Raw genomic sequence first — 14,612 nt, 5'->3', positions numbered from 1 at the left:
ATGTCGTTTTGTCATGCATGGGTGAGAAAGGTTTCGAAAGAGTTGGGAAGTTCTCCTTTTGAGAAACTGTTCCAGAGAAAACCTTCTGTTGCCCATTTCAGGGTTTTTGGGTCTCATGTGAGGACAGAAGCTCCAGGTGGAGTAAAGAATGCCAGAGGCATTTTTGTGGGATATGAAAAGGGTCTCTACAGAGTAATTTTGTCTGAATCTGGTCAGGTGATTCTCACAAAATTTCTAGAGAGTGCTCCTGAAAAGGAGAGAGTGATAGTACACACATTTCCCACAGAGGACGATTCAGATGATGATGATGATTTCACAGAGTACAGTGGTACTGAGAGTGACAGTGATAGCTCAGAGAGCTCAGTTGTCACAGTCATTGAGAGGAAATCTCACACAATGGATAGACCTTCACAGGTGAAGGATGAACCACTGTTTGCTAGTGGAACTGGTTCTCCTAAGAGTCCTGAGACTGAACCAGTGAGCAGAGAGGATCAGCACCTCATACGTAGGTCTGAGAGAGTCACAAAGGGTGAACCACCCAAAAGGTACTCAGAAGAGTATGCTAATTTAGCTGTTGCATGTGTTGCTGTTGTAAACAACCGAGGACAGGTTGGAGCTGTGTCTAAGTCAGAGACAAAGACACAACAGAGAGTTGCTAGCCAAGGGAGTGCAGATGCACTCGTTCCTTGGAAGCCAGACAACCAGAGAGGTACACTGGGGAAACCAGTGGCGGGTAGTTCCAAGGGTGGAACTGAAACAACAGGGGAGTGTTATGTGTATAACAACTGTTTGTTTTCTTCTCTGGATCACGCTATGCATGCCGCAACACGCATTGATTCTTTTGGGGGAGGTTGTTACGAAAAAGGAGCAATGCTGCTGAGTGCTCCAGGTGGCTGGAAAGCCAAACAGGATGTTGATGTTTTGGGACTGTACCGTGGGAAGCAGGGACAGTCTATTATGTGCACTGAGCACCGGATGTTAGCTCAGAGTGTCACATGACCCTGTACTGGAAGTACATGGGTGGAGTTATTCTCTCTCTGCAGCTGGGTATCAGAGGGTGCAGACATGTTGTTCTCTGCACTGAGGAAAGACAGAAATAAAGGCATGTAAATACATTTCTGTCTGTCTCTTTCCCCTCCCTGGGGATGGCAGGGAGTGAGGGAGGAGGAGAGTGGCTGTGTTCTTCTCACGTTTGAAGAAGGATCGGCCGATAAAGACCTCGCCTTGTCTTGCCGGGAGTCGTTGACGGGGGGGTCAACAAGGATTCAAGCCGGGCACCTGGAGGGTGGCCAAATTCCTCTGAAGACAGGGCTTGATTCCAACAGTATGACTATGTGATTCTTTTGAGTATTAGTTTCAGATAATACATTGTCTTGAGTTGAGATGGTGGTTGATATGAGTTCCTTGCTGTTCATTTTCAGACTCACGACCACTCGAAGTGCATCAGGCCACCACTATTTCCCTACTTTGTGTCACCACAGAAAGCAACTTTCCATCTCAAAGGATCCTTTGTAAGTAAATGTCATACACTTAATTTGCTGCCTCTCACTTCTTTGTGCTGCCACTAATGTGCAATATATGTGCAGTAGGACATATGAAGAAAACAGAATCTTGGAATAATTGTGTGTGTGATACATATTTGTTATTTTGAAGTGTCTGTGTAGCTAGACACCATATATAAATAATCCTACTTATTTTATACTCAGCCGATCACAGCTTTGGATCACTCATTAGTAGGTCTGTTCTGTATGATGCATTTTTTTGTGTGTGTTATGGCACCTACCCTTCCACTGAATGTTGGACAGCTGCTGTCTCTATTGCCTTTTTGGCAGCAGCTGAAGACCTTTCTTTTTCAGCAGAGATTTGACTCGTACCAGATTTGAAATTGTTTTTAATATATGATATTGTTTGTATATATTTTATTGTTAAATTGTCTTGAGACGTTTAATAAAAAATGGTTTTAAAAAGGGCGGACTTTGCCGCCACAGACTTACAATCTATGCATTCCTATTGAGTTGCTCACACAGCAGTTGTATATGAATAAATTAATATTAAAACAGTAGGCAGCTAGGTATTCTAGATCCATTGTGTTTGGTTATTGACACCAGCCCATGATCTTTATGTGGGCCTTACATCTGCCAGGAGGAAGACTTCTACTTTGCTCTGGCATTGGGAACCTCTTTGACTGTAGCTCCCATAAACCTAATCCAGCATGGCCAATGATTTGGATGATTAGAGTTGTAGTTCAACAAAATCTGGAGGGCCACATTTGCCCCATTCCTGATTAAGCTGGAATCTACACACGTATAAAATCCATTGTGAAAATGCTTTTTTAAAAAATGTTTTGAAAAATACATTGAATTTGGTATAGCTCACTATTGCCATCCAGTGTCACCTCTGTATATTGCACTTTACAACACATTCAGAAACCTACAGGGTTTTATAAGAAGACTCATGAAAGTTTTCTCCCCCTTCCTCAGAGCAAGCTGAAATCTCTTCACATGTGGTATTCTAAACTTGAATTTAATTCTCCCAACTCCACATTGTTCCAGTCTCTTGGACCCATAAATGTAAGTGTAACTTAATTTATTTACGTGATCACCTTACCCCATAAATTTCAGTTCGATTGCTTTGATCTGCTGAACTGGCACTGATTCTTGCCTATCCAGACATGTAGAATGTTGATATGACTTTTATCATTGACTGTAAATATTTTTTTAATGTTGTAAATGGTTGTTTTGTAAACCGCTTTGAGGTTTTATTGCCATCAAGCGGTATATAAATCTTATAAAATTAATTGATTAATTTATAGCAAAATACTGCAGTCTTCAAGAAGAAAAACAACCCCATGTTGCTTGTGATCTTTTCTCCAGGCCTATAAATAAAGGCCTGATGAGTCTTCAACATGCTAAATATTGATTCTGTTTACTGCATAAACTCACTACTGTCCCAGGCCTGAAATGTAATGCATCACCGTACTTACCTATAATGCCTTGTATTGTTGCAGTAAAATGTCACATCCAGAGGTTGTGGCTAAAGCTTAGTCAACCTGGTAGTGATAATCTGAAGCAGGACCATTTTGTTACCTTGCCGGTCCTAGGCTTGTACCCAAGATGAAAGATTTCACCTGTATTTCCTGCCTCTAGTCAGCCACTTGTGCATCATCTCTCTCTCTCTCATTTTTATTAAATTTTTATCTAATGACTTCCCTTCTTCTCTTTCCATGATTCATTTTGCCTATCTTACATCCCTGCATATTTTACAATAACCATTCCAATCGGTTTTCCACTATTACGTCCATCAATATTATGTTGCCAGCGTTTTGAACTGTACACAGTAATTTTCCATATACTCAGTAAACATTTTCCAATCTTCTTTTAATGTATGTTCTTCTTGCTCTCTTATTCTATATGCCAAATCTGCAAGCTGTGCATATTCTGTCAACTTAAGTTGCCAATCCCCTTTAGATGGGACCTCGCTCACTTTCCATTTTGGAGCTAACAAAACATGGGCCGCAGTTGTTGCATACATAAATAACCTTTTCTGATACCTGAGGATTTCAGTCTGGGTTATCCCCAGCAGAAAGGACTCTTTTTTTTGGGGGGGGGGGAGTAATTTTAAACATTTTTTTCAGTTCATTATAAATATTTTCCCAAAATTCTTTTACCTTTTTACATGTCCACCACATGTGAAAGAATGTTCCCTTCACCTCTTTACACTTCCAGTACCTATCTGATTCTGTCTTGTAAATCTTGGCCAGCCTAGGTAAAGGTAAAGGGAGCCCTGACCATTAGGTCCAGTCATGACCAACTCTGGGGTTGTGGCGCTCATCTCGTTTTATTGGCCGAGGGAGCTGGTGTACAGCTTCCGGGTCATGTGGCCAGCATGACTAAGCCGCTTCTGGTGAACCAGAGCAGCACGGAAACGCCATTTACCTTCCTGCCGGAGCGGTACCTATTTATCTACTTGCACTTTGACGTGCTTTCGAACTGCTAGGTTGGCAGGAGCTGGGACCAAGCAACGGGAGCTCACCCCATCACGGGGATGCGAACCGCCGACCTTCTGATCAGCAAGCCCTAGGCTCTGTCGTTTAACCCACTGTGCCACCTGCGTCCCATCTTGGCCAGCCTACTTGGAGTTAAATGCCATCTATGAATCATTTTCAAATAGTTCTCTTTCAAAGAATAACATGCTATAAATTTCAAGTCGCTTTTCCAAAGTTTCTTGTGCATCCTTTCTCCACGCAGGTTTCCGAAGGCGTATTGACACTAAATCTGGGTCTGGATGAGGTCTATACTTTGACAACCTTGACAGCAGGCTTTGAGAAGCCTTTCCCGGATCCTCCTGCATCCCAGCCATTTCCTTCCGATTACAAGGATGATTTCAATATCCGTAAGTAACACTTGGAAGTCATTTTTTGGGTTTGGGAGGTGGGATAGGACATTATCTGGTGGCCCCAGGCTAGCACAGGATCCTTATCAGTAGTATTAATTCTCAAGCATACGTGATTAGAAGCCTGCATTAACACAAATGTTTGACCTGGCGAGTATCCAGCATACTGTATACTCAGTGGACATTCAGGTTTCTTTTTGAGGAGCTTCAGCTTCAGGAAAGACTTCTGATCCCCAAAGGCAGGGGTGTTAGAACCTCAGGTCTGGGGGCCAATTGCTACCCACAGCCCTGGCTCCTCTGTCTGGCCCTCTCGATTCTCCGCAGACACACACCTCCCTGGCTCTGTTCGGACCCTGAGCATTTCTGCCTGGCTGTGATGTGTCTGATAAAGCCTCTTGCTTGACAGGGTTGAGGATGGAGGGGAAAGTGTGAGTGTGTGTAGAAGGTAGCCTACTTTGCAAAGGTAACGTTTCCATGTGTGGCCCCGCATGCCCGTGGCTCCCAAGTTGTAGAAGTTTCCCTAGCTGCAAGGTCAAAAACAGCCATCTGTGTTGAGATTTGCATCCAGTGCCGGAACTGCTTGCAGGTTAGGATTGAAGATCCTCCATGGGCTTCAATTCCTGAGAGGCTTTCAGGTGTCCTCTTCAACTTGGATGACCCTAATGAAACACTCAGTTTGTTACCAAATTGGGGGGATGTCAGCTCTGTGCCAGGTTCTGCCTGCTGCGTCCCTGGTGGTGCTGAGAGAAGCTGTCACATCTTCTTTCGTAGTGCAGGCAGGTGAAATAACGAGCTTTCTGTTCTCCCAACAGGCAACCCGCCTTTCAGTGAGGCCCCAAACTTTGCCGATCAAACTGGGGTGTTTGAGTACTTTGTAAACGTTTCTGATCCTGGGGAGCATGTCTTCACCCTCCGACAGGTGGTGACGCAGAGGCCTATAACCTGGGTTACTGAATCAGATCATCCCATCAGCATTATTGGCAACTATAAATGGTATGTAATTAAACGCAGTGCAACCCGCTGAATTTCCAGCTTGGTGCAAAGTTGCAGTGGAATCCAGTAATTGCACTGATTTTGTTAGCTGCGGTATGCAGATTTGAACATCAGTGAATGCAAAAGGGCATCCCTCACCCATGAATTGCAAAATGTCTTTCTTTGCTGGGTTTTTGTGGTCGCATAAACCAGGTGCTGCATGGCTACGTACAGTATTTAATGTGATTCAAGGCTGCCACCTGCTGTTGTCCTAGCATAACTACGTGAAAAGAAGCTGATGGAAATCAAGGTGTTGCAGAAAGTGATTGTATGAGCATGCATGGTTGAACGTAAAAAGAAAACTGCCTTAGATTGTGTGTTTGGAAATCGGAGTGTTACAGGATTGTGAATGAACTATGGTTCTGAGTATTACTTAGTACTCATTTTATCTCTTAAGTACTGGAGCTCTGTGCTTATAAACGTGCTGCAGTCCCTGCAGTTTAATTTTTCTTATCAATTTGGTTTTTTTTTCTATAATAAAGATGCTGGGTTGTATTCAGTGACGTCACTGCACGATTGGAACAACTACCGCTCACACAACAGAACTTACCGTTCTCTTTCCTCCCCGTTTGCCCCCCACCCTAAAAAAAAATTGCTCTTGCGTTTCCCTAACCCTCTGGAATAGATTTAGTAGGTGAGGAGGAGGAGAGGAAGTGGGTGTTCAATTTTACAAGTGAAAATCATTTTGATCGCATAATAATGTAATTGGATACAACAGGTCTTTTTTCAGGGGGTGCTCAGGGGTATGCAGTACTGGCACCCCCCCCCCCTTGGTAAAAAGTGTGGCACTTATTGTAACAGCTTCGTGGTGAGTACCAGCACCTATTTTTCCACAGGGGGGAAAGCACTGGCTACAACTCCATTTGAGGGTGGCTTACATATAAAAACAAAAAGCAGTTGGCTAGGTGCCTCTATTCCTTTCCTATCTTCTTCCTCCACTCCCTGGGATTCTGTTATTTGCCCTGCACAGTCGTTTTGCTGCTCCTGCTTCCATGAAGTTATGCCAGGCTAGCAAAGAAACACAGTGGTGCATATCACTTCTGGCAGGGGTGGCACAGCTGGGATAGCAGAGGAATGGACAGTTGTACTGGGTGCCTCCTTGGGTGTGGTTGCTGTTCACCTTAAGCAGTTGCATCTATGCAGCTCTTGGAAAATGATGTGTGTGTGTGGGGGGGGGGGAATAGTCAACCTCTGTTGTGCCAGAGTACTGATCCAGATTCCACCTCTCCCACCAGCTGCAGTGTATAAATACAAAACAAGTTCGGGAACAACTGTATTATAATTATTACAATATGTTTATTTATTGATACTCTGCCTTTTTCCCTGACAGAGATTTGTGCATACATGTCCTTAAATATGTTTACACTTAGAAGTGGTTGGAATTTTTCTTGTTGTTGGAAGACTAATGCCAAAACTGACACTTTTCCAGCGCTGAGAACTGCATTTGTCTTTTTGCAGGGTAAACCTAACGATAACTTGCGACATTTACATAGAATCAAATTATGGAGGTGCATTCATTGCGGGAAGAGTGAACAAAGGTGGGATATACACCAAAGCCGCTAAAGGCATTTTCTTCTGGGTATTTCCTGACGGTACATACCGAGTTACAGGTGATCTCGGTGAGTATCCTTTAAAATGGATTTTACATGCTTAATTAAATAGTTGCAGCTTATCCTGCAGTAGGTAATGCAGAATGGCATTTCTAAGGGTTTGAGGCTTGCACGGCAAATCCATTATGCAATAGTTCCCTTACTTGTAATTGCTGTTTTCTGTTGGGTGTCTTCCTTCACCCCTCATTTGATTTTGATTTCAAACCAAGGTGCCTTGCTAGCTTATCAGATAATAATGATAACTGGCACAGAGCAATCAAAGCGAAACTTTTTCAACCAAAAACTGTTCTGAATGGTTCTAATTCGCAGCGTTAAATGCTCAAGTATAGAAGGAGGGCCAGCTGCTTTAGAATATTGAAAGTGTTTCTAAGTGGTTTAATATTTTTTTGAAAAAATCCCTAAGTAGCATACAAAACAGACAATAATAATAATAACACACTATCACAAAAACCCCAGGAACTTGGTAAGAACAGGTTCCAATCTGGTCAGGAAGGCATCTGCCTCCCAATTTTTTCTTAAGAACTCAGGTGTGAAATTGCTGATCTTTGAACAAATATTATTATTATTATTGCTTTAAAACATTTATAAACCTGCTTAATCTCTCAAACAGTATACAAAAATACCAACCTTCAAACAGTAAAAACAGCAAAAATAAAAAGCAGTAGAATAGGATTATAAAAGTGGATAAAAAGCAGAAATTCAGTAATAAATAAGGTGTAGCCTTAGGGGTCAGGGAGCACCTGGGCAAAAATATGTCCTTAGAAGATACCTGAAGCAACTGATGGCTGATGCTTCATGCATGGCAGAGGAAAGGGCACAGTGTCGACACAAATTTCAGGCCACCACGCTGTGATAGTCTGTTGGGTGTGCTGCTGTGAGTAAAATATCAAGTCACCTTTTGCTTGATCAAATGGATGACTTTAGAGTCCATGGCCTACAAGGCCTTTGTACAAAGGTGTTGGTTTTTTAAAAACAAACAAGCAAACACCACAATCTTAGATCTAGGCTCTAGAGGTTTGAAACCTGGAAGGCCTCTGAGGCATGTGCATAGGCCCTCAAATAGTGTGCCTGTTCGGAATGGCAAATAATGTAGCTGCTCTAAGGAAGAGCCATTTTTGTGTATTGGCCAGGAGTTCTTGTGATTGCAAACGCTGTGGCAATATGCTAAAAACACTGAATTCTGTTTTCCCACTGCTTACTAAATTAGTCATGCAATCTTAAGAGTTTTAGAGCTGGAAGGGACCCCAAAGGTCATCTTGTCCAACCCCCTGCAATGCAGGAATCTCAGCTAAAGCATCCATGACAGAACCATCCAACTTCTGATTGGAAACCTCCAAGGACGGAGAGTCCACAACCTCCCGAGGGTGACAATTCATCACTTTGTCCCATGCAGTCGATAGCCATTCACTGATGGAAGAAGGAGAATTAATCTCCCCTCCTTCCCATTTAACAGCAATCTAAATGAGCTACTGTTTCGAGTAATGAACAATAATTACTTAATCTTCAGGTAGACTATTATATCTAACATAACAGGACAGAATAAGCACTGGGCCTAAAGGAAAATCATTTGCTGTCATGCTTCCAATTTTATTTGCAATAGAGTTCCAATTCAGTGGTACTTTGAGTTACAAACGCCTCAGGTTACAAACGTTTCAGGTTACAAACTCCGCTAACCTGGAAGAGTTACCTCGAGTTGAGAACTTTGCCCCGGGATGAGAACGGAAATCGTGTGCCGGCGGCGCAGCGGCAGCAAGAGGCCCCATTAGCGAAAGTGGTGCTTCAGGTTAAGAACAGTTTCAGGTTAAGAACGGACCTCTGGAACGAATTAAGTTCGTAACTAGAGGTACCACTGTAATGTATAATTTTAGGGCATGTCCCAAATAAAGAAAATGTTCTGAAGCAGCTTTTTCTTCTTCTTCTTCATGCAGGTGGGGAAGAGGTCTTGATGAAAGGACTGTCTGGTGTGCGAGCCAAGGCATGGCATACCCTCACTCTGATTCTTACGGTAAGCACCGAACCTGGAGCATAAAATAAGATTCATTTTGACTGATAGCAAAGGGTGGCATTTAAACTGTTTAGAGTTCTAAAATAGCTATAAGCCTAAAATAGCTTATAAGCCTAAAATAGCTATAATTTAATTTGCTATGAGAAGTATTAACCCTGATAAATATTGATGACCTGCTAATACCACTTGTCCGTCATAACAGGTGGAACCTACAATGAAAATGCTGCAGTGCGGAGTGTTTTAGTTCAGGGTTTCAGCCAGCCAAACCTCTTTTCAGGGTATTCCATTCCATAGCCACTAAGCAGGCTTTGTCCTCCCTGGACTGTTTTGCTCCACCCCTGCTGCCTCTGCAGAAACCTTAGTGTACCCTGGAGAATCTCTCATCTTGTATGTAGATGATGGTGTTTTGGCTATATAAGGATCCACACTTGGAAAACCTGCTTTGCTATCAGTATATAGGATTTTCCAGAGGTGCAGCCATGCTGGTCTCTTGCAACAAAAACAATGAAAGGCAGAACATATCCACCATGGGTAGCAGCCATTGATAGCCATATCCTCCATGAATTTGTCTGGTCCTCTTTCTCAAGCCATCCAAGTTGGTGACCATCACTAGAAGAAGAAGAAGAGTTTGGATTTGATATCTCGCCTTTCACGCCCTTTAAGGAGTCTCAAAGCGGCTAACATTCTCCTTTCCCTTCCTCCCCCACAACAAACACTCTGTGAGGTGAGTGGGGCTGAGAGACTTCAAAGAAGTGTGACTAGCCCAAGGTCACCCAGCAGCTGCATGTGGAGGAGCGGAGACGTGAACCCTGTTCACCAGATTACGAGACTACCGCTCTTAACCACTACACCACACTGGCTCACTACTGATTGTGGGAGCAAATTCCTTAGCTTAACTAAAACTGAATGGGCATTGGGAAACACACTTGGATGTCTTTCACTTCAACTCACCTTGCAAAGCAGTTTCCAGATAGCTTTGCAGCCCTCGTTCTTGACCAGTTTACTGAAATCCACATCAGACTCTGTACATTAATGTTCTCCCCTTACTTTTGACAGGGCACCAATGCGTCTGGCATGTTAAATGGCAATCCTCTCTGGGCGAACGTCACCATAACAGATCCTGGAAATGGATGGGCAGCTATTGGGACTCACACTTATGAATTTACACAATTCGACAACTTTCATGTTCAGGCCAACTGAGATGCCCGTCATACTTCAACAAGCCAATTCTTGACTCCTTTTAACTTGAGCCAGTTTCAACCCCTTTGCCGTTGTCATTTTGTAATTGACATTGGTACGAAATTTTTGTTTCGTTTCCCCTGCAGCTTTGGGGAACGAATTCAGCTTTCTTCTAAAGTTGAAATGCGTTTGTGTCATCCTAATTAGGGTTTTCTCAGAATTCAGTTTTCTCTCTTGGCAGAAATAATTAGTTTCAGAAAGTCTCCCTCTGTCCCCTCGCCCCCTTTTCTTTTACAAAGTATAAATGGAACTGGAGCAGAGTCCTTGTCGTTTCATTGGTGGGAATTGTGACTGTTTAGCCTCATTTTAAGAAATGTGCAACAGAGACCTCAGAAAACTGCTGTTTTCAACTGTTTCAAAAGCTATGAAGTCCATTTCTTTTCAGAAATGCCTGGTGTATGTGGCTGTTATGAAGTGTTGTGAACTGAAAGATCCTTTTGCCTCTTTCGTACTTTATTTGAGGTGATGGAATAAGGGATTCAATGGATTTAAATGTCTCCTTCCAGGAAATGAAAGGTTTCACTCCTCCTCTTCTAAAGTCTTAATTCATATATCTGTTTTTAATGAAAAGCCAGCTGCTAGCTGGCTTCCTTATGAAGTGCCTTATTTTAAACTACCTCTGCTAATGGCAGTGTAGCAAATATGTCGATGGTGATTGTCACTGTTCGAAGGTTTGATAACCCCACAACTTGCCTCGCCTCTTTGAGCTTCTCTTCTGAGCTTGTCTGCCTCTTTCGGTAAATGGAAGGGGGAAAGAATCTGTAAAAGTAATATGGATGAAAAATCAAGGGAGAATGTTTATCCCCACCCTCACGATCCTAAGAGCCAATTTGCACAAGTCAGTTTGAGAGCACTTGAAGTTGCCAAGCTTTCAGCCATGCGCCATTTGTGGGAATCACAACCTCCATATGGGTCAAGTTAAATATGTGTCCTGCAAGGAGAAAATAGCTCGTACAAACAATAACTTTGCATGAGTCCAATTGCAACTTTATTGGTGACCAGAGAAATCACCGTGAACTGTCCTTGAGACATGTAATGCTTGTACTGACTGCTAATCTATGGTGGCAAATTTCAGGCTTGCAGGATATGGTAGAGCTATGAGGTTCACCAGCTAGACATGGGTGCAAAGTAAGGAAAGTGATTGTGGAGACAGAGACAGGGTTTTTTGTCAGCTGGAACTCAATTCAGACCAAATTCAAAAGTGCAGATAAAGATGTTCCTTATAGCATTTCCTTCTTGATGGGCTTTGACCATAAGCAATGAAGATGTAAGGTCATGACTGATTGGCTGCATTTATTCCAAAGATTTCTCTCCCTTTTTGTGCTAGGGCAGATAATTTCTATTTTTGCATTGTGTACTAAATGTAGCATAATCACAATATTTGTTTCTTGTTAATTTATTAAATGGTAGACTTTAAAGTTGCTGGGTTGTGAATGTTCTTAACAGGTTAATGTTTGCTGAATGTTTGTACTTCTCATGGTTCTTAACAATTGCCTTGATGTTACAGCGAAAAGCTGGCATATGGTGGCTGACTACCACAAAGCCTAATGTTTCATACTGGAAAAATAAATGTTGCTTTAAAACCTTTATATGTCTAGGGTACTGCTTTAAAAATTGTCGCTTTTTCTGAAGGTTCAGAGGTAAGCTTTCCTCTTTTGTAGAGTCTGATCTCAAACCCAAAGAGGCTTGTATTTTCACAGCCTCCTTCACTAAATAGGAATATACGCTGAAGGGTTTCACCACATGTGTGGTCTGCATTTTACAATGACTGAGCAATAAATCATATATTGGCAACACAATTAAAATAAAAACAGTTGGAAATATAGGAACACTTTGAAGAATATCCAGATTCTTGTCCACAAGAGGGAGCCCCACCCAAATCTACTGGGTCTTCAGGTCTAGCCTTAGAAATTGCATTATTTGGATAAAGCATACACTGATTAACATTATGGCAAAATCTCCTAAGCAGTTTACACACACACATACAAAAAATGTGCAAACAAAAATCAAGATAACAACAAACATAGTAGGATATTACAAACAGAAATCAAAATACAAGAGGTACATTAGAAAAATGTCTTAATTTAAAATAACATTCAGCAGCTGCACAGAATAAAAGTGGGAAGTCCGTATCACCTGTTTTTCATCTTGTATTTGTTCAGTGTAGGTGTAGGTAAATCCGTGTAGCAGATAGCATTTTTATGGAACAAAATTTATGTACCACTTGATTATAAGAGAAACTATGAGTGGTTTACAAAAATACAAAATGAAACATTTAAAAAACAAACTCTTAAATCGAGTACGTAGAAGCATTCAAAATATGATTGAAATAAAGAGGAGCTAAAAAGAGATAAAACACATGTAACTTCTCCATGTCTAGGTAAGCTTGCCTAAACAAAAATGCTTTAAGCAGGTACCAAAAAAAGAGTACAGTGAAAGTGCTTGCCTGATATCAATACACAGAGAGTTGCAAACCGTAGGTGCTGCCTCACTAAAAGATTGATTTATGAGGAACCTGTAGCACTGCCAGTTCTGGAGACTCAGGTGGTTGGCAGGGTATATGTGGTTTAAGGCGATCCCGCATGTCAATGAGTCTTAGGCTGTTAAGGGCTTTATATGCTAATATAACCTTGAACTTGGCAAATGGACAACCCGTGGAAACTCTAGAGCAAAGGTGTTACATGCTAACAAGGTCTCACTGCTGTCATCAACAGTGCAGCAGCACTCAGCACTAACCACGCTTTCTTGATCCTGTGCAGCGAAAGCCCCACATACCGTGTGTTGCAGTTATCTAGTCTTAAAGTCGCCAGTGCCTGAACTGCGGTCAGGCTCTCTTGATCTAGGAATGGCTGTAGCCGTTGCACCATTTGCAGCAGGTAGAAGGTGCTTCTGGTCACTGAGGCTTCCTGGGCCTCCAGCAACAGAGCTGGATCTAGAAACACACCCAAACTCTGTACTTGCCTCTGTAGGGGGAATGCAGCCTTTTCCAGGGCACTGCTAGTCCAGTCTTCATAAGGTAATAATCCAACCATGGTAAGCAAGCGCCTTGCACCTCCTTTCTTCCTTCCATCTTTCATATCACTTGCGGTAAATACGACATCAAAGGTGAGCCCTGATTGATGCGCCGGACCATTAGAGAATTATGGAATTGGTTTGGGTGGCCTCTGTTCAGATTAGAACTGGGCTAACAAATCCAGCCAGCTCTTTTTTGACCACTTGCAAGAGGAAAATAAATCCCCCTGATTTCTTTCTCTTTTTTATTTAAAGCCGTGTGCCACTCAGAACCATGTGGTTGGCAGGAAACAGAGCACCTTGCAATGCTTCCTGGTTGCCTCGGGGGCAATGGGATGTGGCACGCTTTTGATGGGGAATACAAAACCCTCAGCCACCACAACACAAAAGTGAAGTATGAGATGTCTCCTTCCCCCAACAAACTGGGAACTTTTTATCTTCCCACAACCCTCACAAGAAAGCAGCAGAAAATCTATTCCTGATTTCACAGGGAGCGGGAGAGCAGCCCAGCTTTAATTGAAATTCCTGTTTGCCCATGAAGCTCACTGGGTGACCTTGGGTCATTCAGTTAATCTAACCTACTTTACAGGGTTCTCAAGATAAACTGGACTTTATCCCTACGGATGGCACACCCTGAGTCTCTTGGAGGAAGGACGAGATGTGGAGATGTAGTCATTCTTGGAGCCTACAGCCTCACCTTTCATAAGTGCTCAGTCCAACGTCGAGTGCCCTTGGGAAGGAAACAGGCTGCCAAAATGTTAAATATCCCAAAGATTTGTAATTAGCCGTTGCAATCCCAACAGCCCAGATGGTTCTGCAATACTGGGAGCATATTTCAGTATTGCTTGGTGAAATATGGAGCAAGGTTGTATTACAATGTTTGGGTTTGCCGGAATGGAGGAAGGAAGTGAACATGATAAATCCCAGGAAACGTTGCTTAACGTCTATTCGGAACAGATGTACACAGAGAACTGCAACGATGTAGCTACTCTGCATTATGCTGGTAGACAGCAATGCATTGTTCACTGTTAAGTATATCAGGAAAATAGAAAAGGCAAGCTCAAGTTAAATTGTGAATGTGGAAAAACAACAACACCTTGATGGTGTGTTAAGTTTTCAGTAACATGAAGCAATGGCTTTAAGGCAGCATGGGTGGGGATTAGGCTTCTCCCCTCCCCGCAACAATGGATAGAAATAAATAATAATAAATGAATAAAGAAATGCAGAACACACCCAATAGTTCCACAGCTGTATTATGCTTTTTGGGTCGGGAGAGAGAGTAAAATAAAGAAAATATTCAAATGCAAAATGGGAAGTTTCCT

General features: G+C 42.4%; 1 protein-coding gene across 3 annotated transcripts in view; it reads left to right on the top strand.

Moving 5' to 3' along the window:
* Positions 1 to 11,865, top strand: part of GALC (galactosylceramidase) — a 43,217-nt gene extending 31,352 nt beyond the window's left edge. For all 3 annotated transcript variants that reach the window (XM_083614406.1, XM_083614407.1, XM_083614408.1), the window contains exons 11-17: positions 1,422 to 1,511; positions 2,481 to 2,570; positions 4,248 to 4,392; positions 5,205 to 5,385; positions 6,883 to 7,043; positions 8,963 to 9,039; positions 10,096 to 11,865. In XM_083614406.1, coding sequence (XP_083470532.1) covers positions 1,422 to 1,511; positions 2,481 to 2,570; positions 4,248 to 4,392; positions 5,205 to 5,385; positions 6,883 to 7,043; positions 8,963 to 9,039; positions 10,096 to 10,239 — 888 coding nt within the window. In that variant the 3' untranslated portion in view covers positions 10,240 to 11,865. The remainder of the gene's footprint in view (positions 1 to 1,421; positions 1,512 to 2,480; positions 2,571 to 4,247; positions 4,393 to 5,204; positions 5,386 to 6,882; positions 7,044 to 8,962; positions 9,040 to 10,095) is intronic.
* The last annotated feature ends 2,747 nt before the right edge of the window (positions 11,866 to 14,612 follow it).

The sequence above is a fragment of the Podarcis filfolensis genome, assembly GCF_964270895.1.
Source record: "Podarcis filfolensis genome assembly, chromosome: 1".
Taxonomy (NCBI): domain Eukaryota; kingdom Metazoa; phylum Chordata; class Lepidosauria; order Squamata; family Lacertidae; genus Podarcis; species Podarcis filfolensis.
The sequence above is the reverse complement of the archived record's forward strand: the minus strand, read 5'-3'. Positions and strand labels throughout refer to the sequence as shown.